The sequence below is a fragment of the Gallus gallus genome, chromosome 2 (assembly GCF_016699485.2).
Source record: "Gallus gallus isolate bGalGal1 chromosome 2, bGalGal1.mat.broiler.GRCg7b, whole genome shotgun sequence".
NCBI lineage: Eukaryota > Metazoa > Chordata > Aves > Galliformes > Phasianidae > Gallus > Gallus gallus.
The window spans coordinates 126,587,885-126,607,312 of NC_052533.1; the positions used below are offsets into that span (position 1 = coordinate 126,587,885).

A 19,428-nucleotide genomic window follows, 5' to 3' on the forward strand; every position below is an offset into this window, starting at 1 on the left:
GAAGCATTGCTTTCCTTCTTGTTTTTCTTATTTCTGTTCCCTCTGCCCCTCTTTCAGTTATCTGATTGCTAGAGATAGAATTCTCAGCAGATACTTTCTTTTTTTTTCCTATTATCTTTGCTGCCGCAATTTTCCATCTGTTACGTTTAAGTAATTTGTATTATAATGATTGTAATGGTTGTAACAAAGGTTAGCTGTTTACAGATCAGGTGGGCTTAGGCTGTTCTATATAATGGTGCCAGAAAAGATGAAGGTCCCAATGATCTTGCCCTTTAACATCAAAGAGAATAGTTAACTGTGGACAAATGGATCAGACAATAGGTTCAAGCATCTTTAAAGTAGCTGCTTAGCTACTATTAAATGCATTTATTACACTGTCTGCACAATGAAGGTAACGTGCTGTACATTTTATTCCCTTATAGTACTCACGGGAGCTGGAAGATACTTTTTCCTGACTCTTATTTCTCTTTTACATCTCTAACTTTTTCTCTCTGATTTTTTTTTCTGTACTTTCAGCTTGTGTTTATGGGTCCGTTTCATGTTCTGAGTAACAGATCTAGGCTAGAGGAGATTTCTTCAGCTCTTGTAGTCCAAACCCACTGCTTACAGAGTATCAGCTGCAGCATGTTGCCCAGGCCACCCGTGCTCAGTGAGACTTTGAATATCTCTGCATACAGAGATGTCACAGCCCCTCTGGGCAACCTGTTCCATCACCTGACCATCCTTACTATATAGAAGCATTATCTTGTGTTTAAATGGAATTCCACCTGTTTCAATTTGTACCTCTTCTGCTGGCACTTAGCACCACTGAAAAGAGCCTGGCTCCATCTTCCTTGCAGCCTCCATTCGGGCATTTGGACAGTTTACCTTCATAAAGGTCCTGTCTGCCCATTTCTCTCCTCACTTTGAGTGGCAGCACAACTGTCTCTTACATCAGCCACCCTTCCTAAATTTGTATCACCTTACACCTACGAAGGCAGCACTCTGTCCAAGCTTCCAGATCATTAATGAAGATGTTGAAGAGAGTTGGACCAAATATTGGCTCCTAAGGGATGCCACTAGTTGCTGGCCACTAAGTAGACTTTGTCCCAGTAATTATAGACCTCTGAGCTTGTCTGTTCTGTCCATTTTCAACCACCACAGTGCCTGCTCCTCCAGCCCATACTTTGTCAGTTCCATAAGCAGATCCTCCTCCACTGAGGGCAGTTCTTCCTTGCTCCAGACTTTCCTACTGAAACGTATCTCAGATTTGCCATACTGTCTAAGAGGTAGGAACGTGCATAATCCCCTGGGCTGGAGCCTCGAGCTGTGCTGAACTCTCTGGAGAGACCAAGTTCATTTGCCATAAACATGCAGTGTCTGATATGTGAGTGGGTATTGGTTCTGTTCAAAATGTCAGGAGGAGCAGCGGTGCTTCCCACTTTCTGCTTAATGTGCCAGCATTCAGAAGTCCATTTTGAGAAGTGAAGGGTGGGAGTTGGAGGTTTTACACGTTCTTGAAAGCTTCACTTTTTAGAATACCCTAAAGGCATTTAAGTATTTAGGTACCCTAAAGATCCTTTCTGTGCATGTAAGATGTACATATATGGAGAAATACACTAGAGGAAGCTTAACTGTAATGCTCTATTGAGCATCCTTGCCTGCTGGAAGAGCAAGGGGGATCCCAGGTTCTTGCCCCTAAAAGATGCTTATTTTGTACTAAGGACCCACAGAATTAGTTAGAATCATAAAATGGCCTGGGTTGAAAAGGACCATAATGATCATCGAATTTCAAGCCACAATTGCATTAATTGAACCCCCAGTTGCATTAATAGGACTTGGAGAAAGGATGGGACTTCCTGAAAGTGTGTTTTCTTCCTACCTAATTTTGCTCTGAAGTTTTACAGAAGACATTCAGTGAGTGATTAAATGCATTGAAGATTTGTGCATATCCTGTTATTATTTTTAATTTGGCAGGCATAGTGATGCTCACTTGCTAAATCCAGCTAGTAAAATGTGAAGAACCAGTACTCTTTGACTCACTGGGGTGACAAACTTCATGTTGCAGACTGTGACAACAGATGTGCTCTTCTCTCTGAATTAGCAGCAGTGATTCCTGTGTTGCAGTCCAAGAGGGTATGGCATTACTTTACCCAGCAAGAAATGATTTCTGAATACTTGTAGCTATTGACTGGATTATGCTGTTCTATTCGAGGAAGGCAAGATGCATTATGGTTCCATCCTTGTGCTTTTGCTCAATATTTGAAATAGGTTACATGCTCTACCACCAGCCAATGGCAGGTAGTGAAACACTGCTGGCTGCATCCTCAAAAGCTGCAGGCACGTCTGTTCTCAATGTTCAGTGGGAAATTCAGGGAAGAAGCTTGGCTCTGAAATTCAGATCTTCCGCGGCAGTCATTGGAGCAAGGATGCTGCTGGTTTTGGGTGAGACTAGAAAGAGCAAAGGAAACATTTCTTACCGAAGGAGAATGTGATAACTGTGGTTTTGTTTCTCCACTAAAAAAAAATGCATGAAGTTGGTGGCTGGGAGCTCTTTGAGGTCTTAAATGCTAATTAAAAATTCTTCCTGTGTTTTCCTTTCAACAACTGAAGTATATCAGCATTGTCTAGTAGATTTTCAAGCCCTTAAACAAACAAAATCCCAAATTTTACGTTTTTAAACTAACTCCACAAAATGGCCAAGAATTTGTTTGATGTCAGAAATCAGACTGTCTTTCCTGCTCCCTTGTGAATGATGAGCCTGGCAAAAACAAGGGACAAGCATGGTTGTCCTGAGAAAATAGCTGATGTCTCTAGCAGAGGATGTCTGTGAGCATGTAATTAACTGGTCCAAAGGGAAGAAGCATGGGGAAAGTACAGAGCTTAGCAGTAAAAATACACCAGTGCTCTCTGTGTACTATAACCGCAAATAAACAGTAGCTCAGACTCTAACAGGCTTTTTACAGTTCTCTGTCAGTGTCCTGAGATAACCCGAGTCTTCTGCTCCAGCTTGTGTCAGACCTTTGCCTCGTGTCTTACAGCAAGAGAGGAGATCTTTGTGGTGGGTTTATTGTACACAGATGAAGTCACAGGTGATTTCTGCTGTTCTTTTGGGAAAACAACACATCACTCTCAGGAATGTTTTGTTGCCATGTTCTCAAGTTCAGGAGATGTTTGTATAGTTAAAGAAAACAGTTTAATATTCACGTATTGCTCAAGCTACTGCTGAACTTGCTCTTTATGAAAGGCCCACAAAGGCCTATGATAGGATAGCATTGATTAGCCTATAAGCTGGGCTTCGTGACTCCAAGGAATTTGTGTTTTTTTTTTTTCCTCTGGTAGTTTATGAATTCTGGCAATGTGATTTAATCCTTTCCTTCTTTCTGTGTTTTCATTCTACAAAACTGTCTTATTGTACCAGCTCGTATTTAAGATGATGTCTTATGAATGCATCCCTGGTGGGTCTCCCACCCTTCTTGGGCGCTGGTCAGACAGCTCTTAGAAAGGTGCTGTGGGTCGGCTGCCTCTTCCTTTGACAGTCTGTGCTTGTAAGTGTCAGTGTGCTAATACATGCAGTGTGAGGAATAAACTCAAGGAATTAGAAAACTGTGAGCAGCTGTGGGGCTGTGGTCTTGTTGAGGTCATAGAATGGCCTGGGTTGAAAAGGACCATAGTGAGTGTCACGTTTCAGTCCCCCTGCTATGTGCAGGGTCGCCAATCACTAGACCAGGCTGCCCAGAGCCACACCCAGCCTGGCCTTGAATGCCTCCAGGGATGGGGCATCCACAGCCTCCTTGGGCAACCTGTTCCAGTGCATCACCACCCTCTGGGTGAAAAACTTCCTAATTTCCAACCTAAACCTCCCCTGTCTCAGTTTAAAACCATTCCCCCTTGTCCCTTCACTATCCACCCTCATAAACAGCCGTTCCCCATCCTGTTTATACGCTCCCTTCAAGTACTGGAAGGCCACAATGAGGTCTCCCTGGAGCCTTCTCTTCTTGAAGCTAAACAAGCCCAGTTCCCTCAACCTTTCCTCACAGGAGAGGTGCTCCAGCCCTCTGATCATCTCAGTGACCCTCCTCTGGACCCGCTCCAAGAGCTCCACGTCCTTCCTGTGCTGGGGGCCCCAGGCCTGGACACAGTACTACAGATGGGGCCTCACAAGAGAAGACCGGAATGCTGCAGTGGGTGGATATAAACTCCTCAGGTTTTTTGGACCAGATGGACCTCCAGAAGATCCCTTCCAACCTCACCATTCTGTGATATGTGTATTCCTGACTTCCCAGAGGTTATGCTTCAAAGTTACAAGTGCTTTCTTATAGTAACACATAGGGAGAATAAGCACTTAGCTTCCACTCGCACAACTAGACTCTTCAGTGCAGTCGATAATGCTCTCCTCTTAGGATGCTCTGTCATGGTAAAGCTTTATAGAGTAAGGTGAAAAAAAGACCAAACAATCCAGAAGTGGTAATTGTACAAACTACCAAACCTAGATCTGAATCTCTGAGATTCTTGTTTTCCTTAACATGTTTCTTGAATGAGGGGAAGTCAAAGGAATAGCTCCTGAAGCTTGCACTGAGCCAAAGATTTCTAGGTGGAAATATGAATACACTAAAGCTAATGGAGGACAGGAAAGGAAATGAGATGAGACATATATTAGATGTGATGTCAGAATTTATTGTATGTTGAGGTGTCTTCATTGTTTTGAAGGCTTCCTTTTATTTATTTATTTTTTAGCGAACGTTGGAAAATGATCCAGAGTGAACACCCTCAGAAAATGAGTTCAGCTATTTGTGTTTCACTGTAACAAGCGTAGGTGGGAAAGCAATTTCTTAGTTCAGCTCATTCAGAATGGAGCTGGTGGAAGGCTTCAGTACAGTTGTCGTGCACTTCCAGGGGTACACAACTGGTGTAACCTCACTACTGCTCCCTCAGGAATTACTCGGCAGATGGTTTGCTCTGTGGCTTTTGGTAGGAGGAGTTAATTCGGGCATATTCTGCAATCGTTCTCTGGTGGTCAAATTAGACAGATATTCTGGTTCCTTCTGCCAGTTTGATTTATAAAGTTACTTGGCTATTGTGAAACTTGCCTACTCCACGAAATGACTGTGAATTTATACTCTTAAGTTAAAGGTCCTATTGTGTGCAGTGCTCTAAAAATTCACTTTTTTTTTTGTATACGATGGGTATCATATGTGGATATAGTATATGCAAATACATGTGTATATCCTTCTGCACTCACAGCCTCCCACCTACTTTTCTACCAGTTCTCTGTATGCCCATCACATTAGGAATCAATACCACTAAATGAGTGTATTACCATAATTCCTAAGGTCAATGATTATAAAATGAAGAGTATAACTCTTAAGAAGTACTAAATAAATACAAATAGGGATAACTTGGAAATCTAATGATAAAAGCTTTTGGTTATGCTTGTGCTGTACAGATTTGATTTACCTGTATTTTATCCATGTTATCCAACTAATTAGTCATTTGTTGTTTGTAGAGAAATTGTTTCCAAGTAAAACATCTTCTGTAGAATAGAGGTTAATGTTAGGCTTTAGTTTTACTATATTTTGGGGCAAATTCCATTTGTTTTGAAAAAGTGTGTCTTTGAAAGCCCGTGAGAATGGCAGGAGTGATGGATCAAAATCTTTTTGGCCTACTAGCAATTGTCACGTCACTATTTTTCAAGTCTCTTCATAGCTGCAGGGATAGGGCTGATTTAAGAGCCTTATTTTTTAGTGCTAGTTTGTGGGTGTTTAGTGTTAAAGACTAATATTTATTCAGATTTCAGCCTAATTTAATTTCAGAGGAAAATGAAGCGATTATATTACCTTTTGCGTGTATCAATGAAGACCTTTCTATTTTTCATTTGGATACTCAACACTTTCTGTTCTATAAAAGAGCTTTGCAACTACTCCAGCTGATTTCAGAGGCTTCTTTGTCAGTTCAGTTAATAGCATATAGACAACCCGTTTGTTCTACAGGTTCAACCAGTCTTAAAAATGAGAACTTTTAAAGATCAAAGGGATATACTACGAAGTTAAAGAAGCTTACTGTAGTACTCAACCCAGAATCAGCACCTCTGGCACTGCACCTCTCTGCAGTGCTGCTGTAGGAAGTCACTCCTTAACTGATAAACCTGTTAACAAAACATTTGGTTTCTCTGGTAATCACATGTTTGTGCAGTGGAGAAGTTCATACTTTCTTTGTGGGCTCATTGGACCTAAATTTCTCTGACGTATTTCTAGCATGAGAGAAGGTGCTTTCCTGGTTATGAAGATAGAGATTAAGAAGCAGTTTTATTCATGAATGGTTTAAGAAATATTTTTGTCCAGATGTTTTGTGTGAAGACATTGAATTCAGCACTTCTGGCAAATTCTTCTTCTAGCAGAAGGGAATTACGGGGCTCCTATTGGATGGGAACAGCTCAGGGTTTTTATTCAGTGAAGGATCTGATTGTTTAAAGAGATGCTGCATTCCACAAGCATTTCTGAAGACCACAACAAAGGTTGTGTCCAGTTGTCTGAGTATCTTTTTCATTTGTTTTCAATAATTGTGTCCTCAAGTTGATTTTGCTTTCCTGACAGTTCTGATCAAAGCATTTTCATGATAAAATGATTACTCTCCATTTTGGTTTGTCTGCCAATCCAAATAACAAGAGAGACTATTGCTGATAACTGTATGTTTTTTTTTTTTTAATATTCTTTTTTTTCTCTTCCAACAGGCCATCTGTGGAGAAGAGAGAAAGAATGAAATACCTGTTCTTAATATTTTTCATGAACTTATTGCCACGATATGCTGGCAGGTCTTTGAGCAGAGATGGCAATTACCCAAAAGCATTTGAAGGCATCAGAAATGAGATAGCTGGCTATTATGATGTTGCTAAAGCTATTATCGATCTTGCTGTTTATGGAAAAGCTCAGAACAGATCTTATGAAAGATTAGCTGTTTTTGCTGATACCATAGGACCTAGACTAAGTGGTTCAGCAAATCTAGATGCAGCCATCAAGTATATGTACAATGCCCTGCAGAAAGACGGGCTGGAGAATGTGCACCTGGAGCCTGTGAAAGTGCCTCACTGGGAAAGAGGAGAAGAGTTTGCCATGATGCTGGAACCAAGGAATCACAGCATTGCTATTCTGGGACTTGGGAGCAGTGTTGCAACTCCTCCGGAAGGTAATGCTTTTTTTTTTTTTAACACCAAACTGTATCATACCTCTAACAGTATTTTCTCTCAATGGACAAACTAAAGTTTAATTCCTGCTAGCATGGTTCTGCAGGACAAGATGCTAATTTACCAGTACTTCTATGTCTGACGTGGTTGTGGTGTGGTTTGATTTGGTTCAGTATGGTTGAATAGACCGGTAAAATACCAGTTGATCCCTGACCCTCCTTTAAATCCACACCTTTTTCTTTGACATGAAAACTTGTTTGCAAACATTCTGCTCCTCTGCTGAGGGTAGTGGGCAGTTTGGTCTTGTGATAGGGGCTTATTTGGCTGTTCTTTTTTTTGAATGAGGAGAATTTGGGGGGGTTGAGGGGGAAGGCCGAGAAAACCCTTCTAGGTGGGGTGCTGAGCTGACAAGTGATTTCTGCTCTTCTTGCCATGCTCCGCCCTGCCAAGCTAAGCATGGCAATTGGTATCTGTTTGTCCTTCCTTCTCACCACCTCCTCCTCCTCTTTTCCACTTGCTGTCTCAGGCTTGCATGGATAAGTTTTTGGCACCTGCTGCTGAAAGGTGTGCTGCCTTTTAGTAGATCATACATGATGTGCTACTTCAGTAAAAAGAATGATCTTTACGGCTCAGCAAAAAGCAGTCTTTTTCAGGCCCCAGACATTATCTTGCTTGCTAATGAACCATTTTATAAGCCTGTCTTTTTGTACATGTGAGTGTGGAGCTTTCTCAGGATTGCTGTGTAGAACCTTCCTCTTTGGCTGCTCTGCATAAATAATAATAGACTTACTCCTAGACAGCTTCAAATGCTATCATGTTTCTTTATGAGGAAATACATCTAGGACATAAAAGGTAGCATTATACTCATAATTTTCTTACAAATTCTACATTTTTTTTTTCCGATAGCAAGCTTTCTGTTTGAAATGAAACAAATGATACTGATAAGCTTTTTTGTTTAGAAAAAAAATGCGTAGTCCTACAAAATACGGCAAAATGAAATGGCTACATTTAAGGTATGTTTGGAATAAATCTTAATTGCTCTGAGAAACCACTGCTGTAAGTTTTGTTGGTGGTATTTCTGCCTTACTGAAGTAAATTGCCTAAAATGCAAAACAACTAAAACCATTATTAATATCTGTGTATCTTATGAGTGAAGCTTAGTGCTTCAGTAGAATATTTGCAGCAAAGGTTAAACCTACAGCTTACTTTATATCCACTGCACTCCTATTCCAGGCTTCCTAAAAAGCAAACTAAAATTAAAATGGTGTTTTAGTGTTAGGACTGGACTCATTTGCACTCACCTGAGTTTGCCTTTTTTTTTTTTCCCCATTTAGAAAGATGTGGATTTTACACATTTTAACAATGCTCGCAGTGGCTAACTGGATTCTTCTTGTTTTGTCTTCAATCATCAGTACAATAAGATGCTTATAGATTGTTTTCAGTGCTGGTTTCTACTGTCAGGAGCTAGAAATACAGCATCATCTTTCTTCCTCACCTTTTTTCTTTCCTTCAAGATTGGCCACATTTCTGAAGAGGTGTACATATTGGTGTGAGAAAGCTGGATGGTAATCAACTCTCTTCCGAAGAGCAGACAGCTTCTTACGTGTGGTGGAATCCTCTTGAGGAAATTACTGATTTTTCACTTAAAACCTACCCTATTGTTTGTGGCTCTTGAGATTTTTTCAGCCCTCATCTCTCTGTGTGAGAGCTGTGGCACGATTCCATGCCTGCAGGCTCACCAGCCCCCTGTAAGCCCTTGGCTCCTGCTCTGAGGGCTGAGTGGCCACAAACTGACAGAAAGGCCAAGGGAAGCCCCTGGTCTCTGGGAGCTGGGAGGTGTGCTGCTCAGGTAGGCCCTAAGCGCACCTCATCTTGAACATGGCATGAAAATCACATATTTAAGCTTTTTAGCACCACTGCTTCATTGCTTCTGAGGAATTTATTCCCAGATCCTTCTGCATCAATCAGCAGTTGTCACTCTGCCCTCTTCTTGAGAAACAGGGATAGAAGGCTGCCATACAGTGCATTTAAAATATTTGAACCATTTCCTTCAGTCGGGGAATATCTGATTTCTCTTGTTTTAGCCAAGAAGCTGTGGGAACGTGAGTCATCTTGTAATCAAAATAATGCAACTTGATACAAGATGTTTAATGCTGATTCTGCTGGCATAGGATTGCTGTTGCTGTACAGAGTGAGGTCGTGCAGATCAGCCACGCTTGATTGTGCCAGAGGGACACTGAGCATTAGCTGTAAGATGGCTGCTCTTTGGTCTGGCCATTACTGCCTATGCTCTGGGAACTGTACAGGTGATCCCAAAGGTGTTAGGTGTTAGCTTAGTGATTGTTGTGAGTTTAAATCACTGTATTCCCACAGGGGTATGTTTCAGACATCTCAGTGCTCAAAATGCTGTCTGTAAAGCCTTGACAGAGCCCTTCCTTGGCACTGCTGATCCCTGTTGGCACTCAGAGCACAGCACTGCTGAACTCTGTCCTTCAGAGTCAGTGTGAAGGTAAGAGGGGATGACTCCCCCTGCCCAATGGTAGGCACGAGAGGCTGTTTCTTGCTTTTGCATCCTCTCAGCCATGTTCTCTATTCCTCCTGTTCCTTTGCATGCCACCAGTCATGAGAGTTGATGAGCTAAGAAAGTAGGAAACACTGACAGAAGGTTTAAAAGCTGCTTCTCTTCATGTGTTTTGAGTGTTTCATACTGGACTCCACAGTCCCTGTGTGCCCATCAGGTTCTTCCTGGAGCTCTGCTCCCAGAGCTAGCTGTCTGAAGGGCTCTTTATTGAAATGGCAGTACCGTAATAGTGGTTAGAAACCTGGCTTCGGATGTTGGAAAGAGAGGGTTCATTTTCCCTTCTGTCTCTGGAAATTCAAGCCTATCTTTCCTAAGAGTGACCAAATAGCCAGAGCACGTGCTAAGTTTGCTCACTTTCCATTTCAGTGTATGCTGCAAATGTGTGGAAAAAAATCCACAACACTTGGAAAAAGAATCAAGAAGCCCTCAATAGTAGTAGTATTTTTGCCTTGTACTTCTGGGTAGAAAGGGTGTTTTACTTCCTGCTGGTGTTCTATCTGACCCATGCCTTTGGGACTGAAAACCATATGGGACATGGACAGAACTTTGTCCATTTCTTGTATTTGCCTGGATTTACCCACTTTGGCCCAGATATGAGTTTGGCACAGAGCTGCTTCTCTTGCTGGAGGCTGAGACAGTTCTGTTGTGCAGGATGCTTCTTGGTACCTTGCGATCTCATGGATAAAACCCATGTTTCTATGTCTTCTTTTTCAGGACTGGGCAGTGTGCCAAGATGTCGAATTCCCAGACTCAGTCTGATTTGCACAACAAAAAAGGGCAGGGCAGGAAAGATTATAATTTTTATTCAAGAGAAAAAAAAAAAAAGCCCTGTTCCCTTTTATTGTATCCCAGGATTTGAAGATGTTGGGTCAAAGAGAACGTTTTTTCTTCCTTTGATCTTGTTACAGTGAGGGAGGAACTTTCATGCTTATCATAGTGTTGGGGAGAAGAGAAACATTAAATGTGGAGTGACCTGGATTTCTAGAAGTCAGCAGAGACTGAAAATGGTTACCACCTCAAAGAAATGCATTCCTAGTTTACAAACAGGATTGAACGTTAGAAAGTGCTCAGTTTAGGGGGCTGAGAAACTGGAGGTTTACCATATTTAGTCAGTGTCCTTGTCTTGTTTCCAGCGTTTCAGCATTGGCAAAATATACAAATATATAGAGAGAGGTTGTGTTGATTTCTGGTAGTGCTGATTATATCCTCAAAATTCTGAGGAAAACAAATATAATTGTTGCTTTGAGTATCCCATAATTGAGGAAAAATAGTAGTTCAGCAGATGCTTGACCATAAAGTATCAAAGAAATCATATTTTCTTCATGCGTTTTAAAATGCATTTTATTTCTCCTTATGGTTGTCTGACCCTGACATTTCATTTTAAAGAACTACTGACAAGGAGAATAAACTCCAGAACGCATCCTGCCCTAAATGCTTCTCCTAGCAAGGAACATCCTCTGGTTTCTCTGTACTGTTTGTAGCAGTGAAACTACAAATTAGGTGAATGTAAAAATGACACATTGGCAGACTTCTGCCTAGTTTGTTTGTTAGAGTTGTGGGATTTTTTGTTTAACTATCAACAACATTTGGTCCAGTCTTGCTCTTACAGAAGGTAGTGGGAGTTTTGCCACTTACGTAATAAGAATTTAATTCCAGACTGTTATTTATAAAATAAGGATGATAATGTGTCATGAAGCTGTTGAAAGAGTGTGTAGTTGACGTAGGCTCAGTCTTTTCAAGCCAGGGATGCTGCTGAAAGTAGCGATCTGGCCTCAGTCTTGTCTGACGTATCTTCCCCCAGTGCTGACCCTCTTGTTTCAGTTCTCAGTGGTGAAATGGATTAGGAAATTCAACTGGATTAACAGAAGGCCAGCAAAAAAGGCAATTCTAATGTGTAACAGAGGAATTACCCCTGAGTTTGCCAGAATCTTAGGTGACCACTGATCTCCAAGGAGAAGGAAGGGGCTTGGGTAGCCATCGTGATCAAAGATTCGCTGATGTGAGCTCAGGATGGAGGCAGTCTGAAGCTTGTGAGAAAAGTGCAAGACAAAGCTCTCCTTCCACCTCCAGTGGATCCTCATTTTTCAGTGCGTATGGTGCAACTGATTCATATTTTCAGACCATGAGACTAAGTCTTGGATGCCTGGATTGCTTTTTTTACTTATTACTTAGAGCAACACTGTGATAATAACGCTGCTGTTTTTCTTGGAATGTAGAAGCTCTTATCCATTAAGGACTTTCGGTGCTGTGGTGTTCAGCAGCCTGGCATCTGAAACAGAAGTTAGACCGGTGGCATTTTGAAGACTAAGAGAGTGGGAGTAGCTCTGTGGTTTGGGGTGAGCATGCTGTCTGGAAGGAACGTGGGTTCCAGTCTCTGCTTTAACTGATACGCGTGTGGACTATACAGACTAGTAGCAGCAGAAAAATCAATCTTCAGTTCATGACTCTTTATGGTGTCACTGAACTTAAAGGTGCCTTCCTGGCAGCTGGGAAGCACAGGCTGATGCTCCTGCCTTACACTGGTGGTGTATGGTTTTCTGAATGCATGGGAAGTGCATGTACAGGAGGGTGCTGCCACTTCTTCCCAGGAAACAGCCTGCAATGACCGGCATCTTCTCTCTCTTATAAGGGAAGGGTTGCTCTCAGTGCTTCTTCCTGGCTTGGACCTGGGCATGTTCAGCAGCTGGTTTTTCTGGGTCCTGCATGACTCTCCCTGCAAGCTGCATAGCAAACCCGTGTCCTTTTCAGGGCTGTCCTGGAAGCAGCAGCTGCTGCAGTGCTGCTGTAACAGTACTCTGTGCATCCGCTGCCCCACTCCACTGTCTCCCAGGGTGTTGTGCTGGGCGTCAAATATGGCCCTCTTGCTGCAGGATTTACTGCTGCACAGTAAGCTACATGTTACTGAAACCAAGCTGCTGTGGTAAGATGCAGTACTTACTGGCAATTGTAAGTCATATTTGTTGAAGATGTAACTATTATATACTGTTTATTTTTCTCTCTGTCTTCTTAAAGAACTGAGTAATATATTTAGTCTCTGTGCTGTGCAACAGAACTGAAGAGCCTCATCCTTTTGGATAACTCTCCCATGTAATTTTAGTTTTGTGAAGTAATTCTATTTTCTGTTCCACAGAGTAGGTGAGATCACATTTTCCAAAAGCATATTCATATCTTACAAAATAATATTTCCTGATAATAAACCTCCTCTTCATTTCACAGTATGCCTTAAAATATTTCCTCTTTTCTTCATATTACAGTTGTTTTCGACACATCAATATGCGTTGATGGAGCAAAGATGTTGCTTGGTGTTAAGAGTATTTTAAGTTTTCAGTCAGTGCTAATAGCTTTTGAGGGAGGAAAAAAACGTGGTGATGTGAATCTTTCATTTGCTTTAGTCAGACGCCAAAGTTTGATGAGTGGACCCAGAATTTGGGTTTGTTTTTCTGAAAATCTTGTTGAATAATATGGAACTTTTGGGGCAAGCTGAGCTACTTCCTGGAGAAAGCTCAAAAACAACATGCTTGTAAAAATATGTACGTATGTGATGGATGCTAGCTCTTATTCATAGCTTACAATTATAGAATTGCATATACGAGTTAATTCTTCATTGAAAGCTGTTCCATTGGAAAGCATTTGGCACAGGCCCCCTTGCTAAATGATAACTTTGTGTAAGCCTTTGCTTTTCTCAGGAATCCAAGAAAGTCTTCTCCTAGGCATTTAATACAGTGAAGTTAAGTACGCCGTACATGGAGTGCCACTGCAGGATAGTTTTACTTTTGTTTACTTTAGAAAATGCACCAAAGCGGAGGTTTTTGCTTTGCTCCTTCTGTGCTCTGGCAAATGCACACAAAAGAGAGAGTCAGTTCTTTCTTTTAGTAAAGCACGAAACAAAGCGGTCTGGAGCACGGTCCTGTTGTGGTTGGTGTGGCATAAACAGGAAGAAAAAAAGACCTCAGACCTTAAGATAAAGGTCAAACATTGAAAAGGTAAGATATAGTTGAGAGGAAAAAATGTTTTCTGGGCTGAATGTAGAGGTTGCTAAGCCTTGATAGTATATCTTAGCAAGGCCCTTACCCAGTTTATTTTTCAACACTAAATTTGCCTTTTCACTCTTCTACCAAAAAACTTTTCTTCTCTCCCAACAGTTTCCCCTCCAACTCCAGAAGTATAACTCAATCAGCCAATCACAAAAGCCTGAGACTTCTAGTAGGTAAAATAAGCCTGGAGTTCAACATACCTTGATGCAGCAGGTTCCTGGTTCCTTCAGCAGGAACTGTGAGTGGGATGAGGTGAAGAAAAGGGGCAGTGGACAAGAAACAAAGGCATCAGCAGTGTGGTGACACTGCTGTGTGGGGTAGAGCTGCTGTCATCAGAGAGGGTTCACATGCTGTTCTCGTGATGTGCTGCTGCTCCCATTCTTTCTTTGTCTTCTTCCTACCATGAAGAAGCAACGTGATTTCCTGGTCTTGGTGTCATGATGGTTCTGGTGACAGTGGAGGCAGCCCTTTGTCCCTCCTGCTGCCATGGCTTCAGGGGCTGGGATGTATTTCAGATGCATTCTTTGCCAGGTTAAACGTCTCGACCATTATCAGAGCAACTGGAAGTGTTTTGTGTTTTTGTGTAAGGGATTTTAGGCAGTATTTGTTTACTTATTTTTAATGCATAACACACAGGGACGTTCAGTGAAGATTTGATCGGTGTCTTATCCAAATTTGTTGTGTCTAGACCTGGAAATAATGTATTTTAATTGTTTTAAGCAAAAATTGCCCTGTCCATCAGGGTATTTACTTGGCAATGGCAATGCTAGTAATATTGATCAGCAGCATCACGGTTCCACTGTATGACATGTAAGAGAACTTGGAATTCTTATTCACATGCAGTGTGAATTAATGAAGTATGGAAGTATGTCGGGATCAGTGGTTCACTTGCTGTTATTAAAAAATATGTTGAATGACAACTGCAATGGTATTTGTAACTAGGTTCCCAAAGGACTGTTTCTGTTCACCTGGATGACAAAAATGAGACTGGGGGGGAAAAAAAGACATCAAGATAGGCCTTAATTGAGTAATCTGCTATTTACTATCCAGTAAGATTAAACAGTATGCATATGATACTTCTTTCTGACTTCTCTAAATTCTTTATTTAATACAGAATCTGATAGTAACTAACTGGGTCAAATTTGTATGCATTTAAGAATTGTAGGATGGTAGTAAATAAAAAACTGAGATTCTCAAGTCTCAGAAATTCATGATGCTCGATGCATTAAAATCTTGCCATGTTTTGCCCTGGTGTGGCCAAGAATGTCAGCAGTATTCTGTATGAGGTTTCCATTGAGTTGTTCCGATAGGAATTCATCAATTCCTGAAACATGATTATAGGGTGGATTTTACCTTTTTTCTTGCTCTTCTTTGAAACCTGTTACTAATACAGACAGATGCATAACTCCAGGTACTAAAATTTCTCAACTATTTGGTGCATTTAATCTTGAAGAGAATAAATTGCCTCTTGGGGGAATTCCCTTAGAATTAATCTAATTCTAGCATCATTGCTGGCAGGTAAGCAGGTGCTGGGAGATGGCTGTCCTGATAGAACTGTTCATGCCAAGAAATGAGGCTTCTGATGTATGGCAGCAATACAGACAGCTGATTTATGGGTGCTTTTTAAAATACATATGATTGGACTTTCTGTAGCTAATCAAGAGTAACTGTAATCCATCTCACCTTCCTCCTGCCTGTGAAGAATTTCAGACCTTGCTAATGCATGCAGTGCCATTTATTTCGATTGGCAGCGTGACCAACGTTGTGGCTTAGCCAAGTGTTCAGATAGAAACATACACTTCTGTGTACAGAAGACTGTAGTACTTCAGTTCATTGCTAGTTCCTGTCATTAACATTTTTCCTGTACCTCAGTTCTCAGAAATGGCAGGGTGCAGTTTGCTGGTGAATACGAGAAATGAAAGGAGATCCGTAGCACTATGCACATTCTTCTGCTCATTGGCCAACCCAACAAGTACAATCTTTCACACGGTGAGAACTAAGTAGGCTTCAGCTTCATGCTGTCAGCCAAATTTGTCGTGTTCAGAGTTCTGTCTTCTAGGCTTCATGCAGTTTACTTAGCTAACTCCCAAATGTCTTTCATCTCTTGGACTGTGCAGGTTATAATCTCTGTATTTTGCCTAAGTAAGCAGGCAGTTCAGCTCTCTCCTTAAATAGGTTTTCTGAATGCTTCTGTTCAATAACACACAGCCAAGCTCTGGATCAGGTAATGACAGTAGTAAGGAAGGGATAGAAGAGTATTAGAGATGGGGAGCAGAGCTGTGGGGCACTGGAGTGGTGGGAGATGGAAGGAGAGCTTGGTTGGTTTGGTTTAAAGCTTGGTGAGGTGAGACCCTTCTCTTTTTTAAAAGGAGCAATTCATTCTCCTTTAAGAGAAACTGTTGGGCTTTTTGTTTCTTTTCTGCCTTTGCACTGAAAGTCTTAGGGGGTTTTATGTGTGTTCACATATTTATTTAAACTAAACATTGTTCTTGTTGCTTTAATAGATGAGACTGAAATGGAATCAAATGATGCTAACATGCAAATGAGACATTGGATTAGTCAGAAGTTACACCAGTGAACTTTGTTTTGTTATGGAAAGCACTATAATTGATGCTTTACATATAACATGCTGTCATTTAAGTTAAACTTTCAGAGAGAACCTTTGTTTTATTTTGTCAAAGGACAGCTTTATTTAGCTGCTTTGGGAACACTGAGAAGCAGAGACTGTGGGCTGAAGGTCGCAGCTCTTATCCTTGACTTTAACTCCCCAAAAGCACCCTACATGAACTCCTGATGCCTGCCTGCAGGGCAGGGCGGTAAACATGATGGTCCCTGACACTTCCTAGGTATTATAGATAGTTGTTAGCTGCCTGTGGCATTCTTTAAAAACCGTCCAGACTGGGTGTTTGCTCATTAATGCAGTAAAGCAGTGCCAACACCACTTACACTCCCTGCTTCCCTTGCTGAACAGGCTGCAATGCAGTGTCTTTCCTCCCAGTGCCATGCTGCATGACCCAAGTGGAGCACTGGGATGAGCAACTCAGCTGCAATGGGAGCTAGTATAAGACACAGATTGCAGCATTAGCCTGTTGAGACCTTGAGTTTTCTTGTAGAAAATGAGATTTTGCAGATAGCTGGCTTTATTTCCAATGGCATGGTTCCATCTGCAGAACGATCCTGTCAGAGGGATGCTCCTTAGTAGATGTTGGGACCTCCAGTTCAGTAGACACAGCTAGAGTCTGTTAGCACTCTCGCCTACCTGCCAGCAACAACTAAGTAGAATTTGAAGGTGATCCTCTGCTTTGGCTCTCGGTGCCTCCTTTTGTAAAGCTAAGAATCTGAATAGTTATTTGGTTAAAATTTTTACACCTCTCGCACTAGGTTAGTCCTGTAGCTAAAATCCACTGGCCTTTCCTGCAGCAGTTGATGTCTCCTGCCCTCTTAGTGGGGCACTCTTAAGAAGACCAGACTTTCTGTGTGAAACGGTTTCTGTAAGGTTTTGAAGTGTACCATCATTTGATCTTAAAGAAGCTATGAGCCTGGATATAGATCCTAGGAAAGGTGACGTTCCTGTATTTTTATCAAACCTTTTCATGTATTACAGCTCTAAATACAAGGCTAAAAGCTCTCTAAAACTTATATTTAAAGAAAAAAGGAGAGGCTTCCAAGGAGGAGCATTTCCTTTCTCAAATCTGACAGTTTGACTTCTTCAGCAAATCCCTACTCCTTACCAGACCCTTGTTTTTAGTTTCAGTTTCCACTGATGGCTTTGAGGTGAAATGTGCAACACTAAAATCTCAGGCATCCATTCTATATTTGGAAGAAAAGTCCTAGCCTACATTGTTCAGGAATTTCTCCTTATCTCTGTAATCAATCAACAGAATCAGATTTTAAACACAGTGGTAATTTTAATGAATCACTTTTTAAATGGAGTGAAATACAGCTCCCTAATTAATGTTCTGACAAGATAGAAGCATTCTCTGGCTCTGGAAAAAGCTGTTTATATAAAAATTCCTTTTCTTTCCCCCCTGAACAAGATAATGTAGCCGTTTAAGATTATCCCAAGTATTAAAAACAAACAGCTGGGTGGGATGTAATTTAGCCTGTGTGAATAGTTTTCCAGAAGTACCTGCCTGTGTTCCTGTATCAAAGCTGGGAAACACGGGCACCTGGGAGAGCTCCCAAAAAGAGTTCAGTAGAACTGTGGTATTTTGCTCAATTAAATATGAAGGTGGTTTTTTTCTGTTTTGTTTTGTGTTTTAATTTATAGACGTGCTGCAACATTTTTTTTAATGCCGTAAAGCTTTAATTTCATTTATGGATTTAATAATCTTGTGTTTTAGTCTATAAATATGTGCTTTCATGTGTCTGATGCTAAGCTAAGTTGGTTAGCAACATATCAAAACAATTCCATCTTTCTTATTAATCCCATAGGCAGCTTTTGCAAATGTTTTCATAGCGTTAGTGATTGCAGTGAGGCATTAAAGCATTTAGAGAACAGAATTCCTTCCATGTCTCCCTCATGCCCTTCAAGTGTGGTACTGCGTCTAGTTGGTTTAGGGCGCTGTTACAGCTGTTCAATACCAGGCCCCATTGAAGCTTTTTACGTAGTCTTTCTTGGCCAGTAAGGAATTGGGTCTGCTTTCGTGTGTTCTGTACAACCCGTGTTTTTCTGTCTGTTAAAACTGGCTTTTGGAGAGTCGTAAGAAAACCGTAAAACCACTGTAATGCTTTCTTTCAGGAATTACAGCGGAAGTCATAGTGGTATCCTCTTTTGATGAGCTGCACAGAAGAGCTCAAGAGGCCAAGGGGAAGATCGTTGTCTACAACCAACCTTTCATCAGTTACGGTGAAACTGTGCGGTACAGATCACTGGGAGCAGTGGAAGCTGCTAAGGTTGGAGCAGTGGCATCCCTCATTAGATCCGTCGCTTCTTTTTCTATTGATAGGTAAGCATTTTTTTTCCTCTTCTCCCCGCTTCTCACATCCCAGCCTTTACTTCACGTGTCATTTTTGGGTGGGCATTTTTGTTTATTCCAACTTCAATGTTGCCAGTTATGAGTGGGTGTAAAGTTTTGAAACCGTTGGCTGCACGATAGTTCTTTTCCCTTTTGCTTTGTCTTTCTTTCAAAATGTTTTCATTTTTTGTTATACAATTTCAGTAACAAAATATCAGTAATTTCTTTTAAATTTATTTTTAAAGAACTCCCTGTATTCTCAAGGCTACTGTGAATATTCTGGGGTAACCAAAATCAAGTGTCTGTGGTGACAACGTGTATCAGACTGTGTGTGATAACTCTGTGTATTTGACTGGAATGTGTGTGTATAGCTTTTGCTGTATTGGTAATTTTCCCAGCACTAGGCTGGCTTGTATTAGATGAAACAGTAGTCTGCTTCAAACACCATTAGTTCGGAGCACTTTAGAAGTAAGATTGGTAATCCTCACTCTGTTCTTTAAATAAGATAGGCTGAAACCATGTTTTCTTGTATTTTAGATGACTTAGTACATTACCTACTTATCATATACAGTTTTACTACTGAAATAAGCATTTTTTTTTGTTTTCTGATTGGTAAGAGAATTCTTTTTCTTTTTTTTTTTTTAATCTGAAGATTTATTTCTGACTCTGAAAGCTTAAACTTAAAATGCTCATCTG

At 41.1% G+C, this 19,428-nt stretch overlaps 1 protein-coding gene across 4 annotated transcripts in view; it reads left to right on the top strand.

Moving 5' to 3' along the window:
- Positions 1 to 19,428, top strand: part of CPQ (carboxypeptidase Q) — a 163,765-nt gene that overhangs the window by 13,492 nt on the left and 130,845 nt on the right. For all 4 annotated transcript variants that reach the window (XM_025147113.3, XM_046920523.1, XM_046920516.1 and 1 more), the window contains 2 exons: positions 6,710 to 7,161; positions 18,516 to 18,723. In XM_025147113.3, coding sequence (XP_025002881.2) covers positions 6,735 to 7,161; positions 18,516 to 18,723 — 635 coding nt within the window. In that variant the 5' untranslated portion in view covers positions 6,710 to 6,734. The remainder of the gene's footprint in view (positions 1 to 6,709; positions 7,162 to 18,515; positions 18,724 to 19,428) is intronic.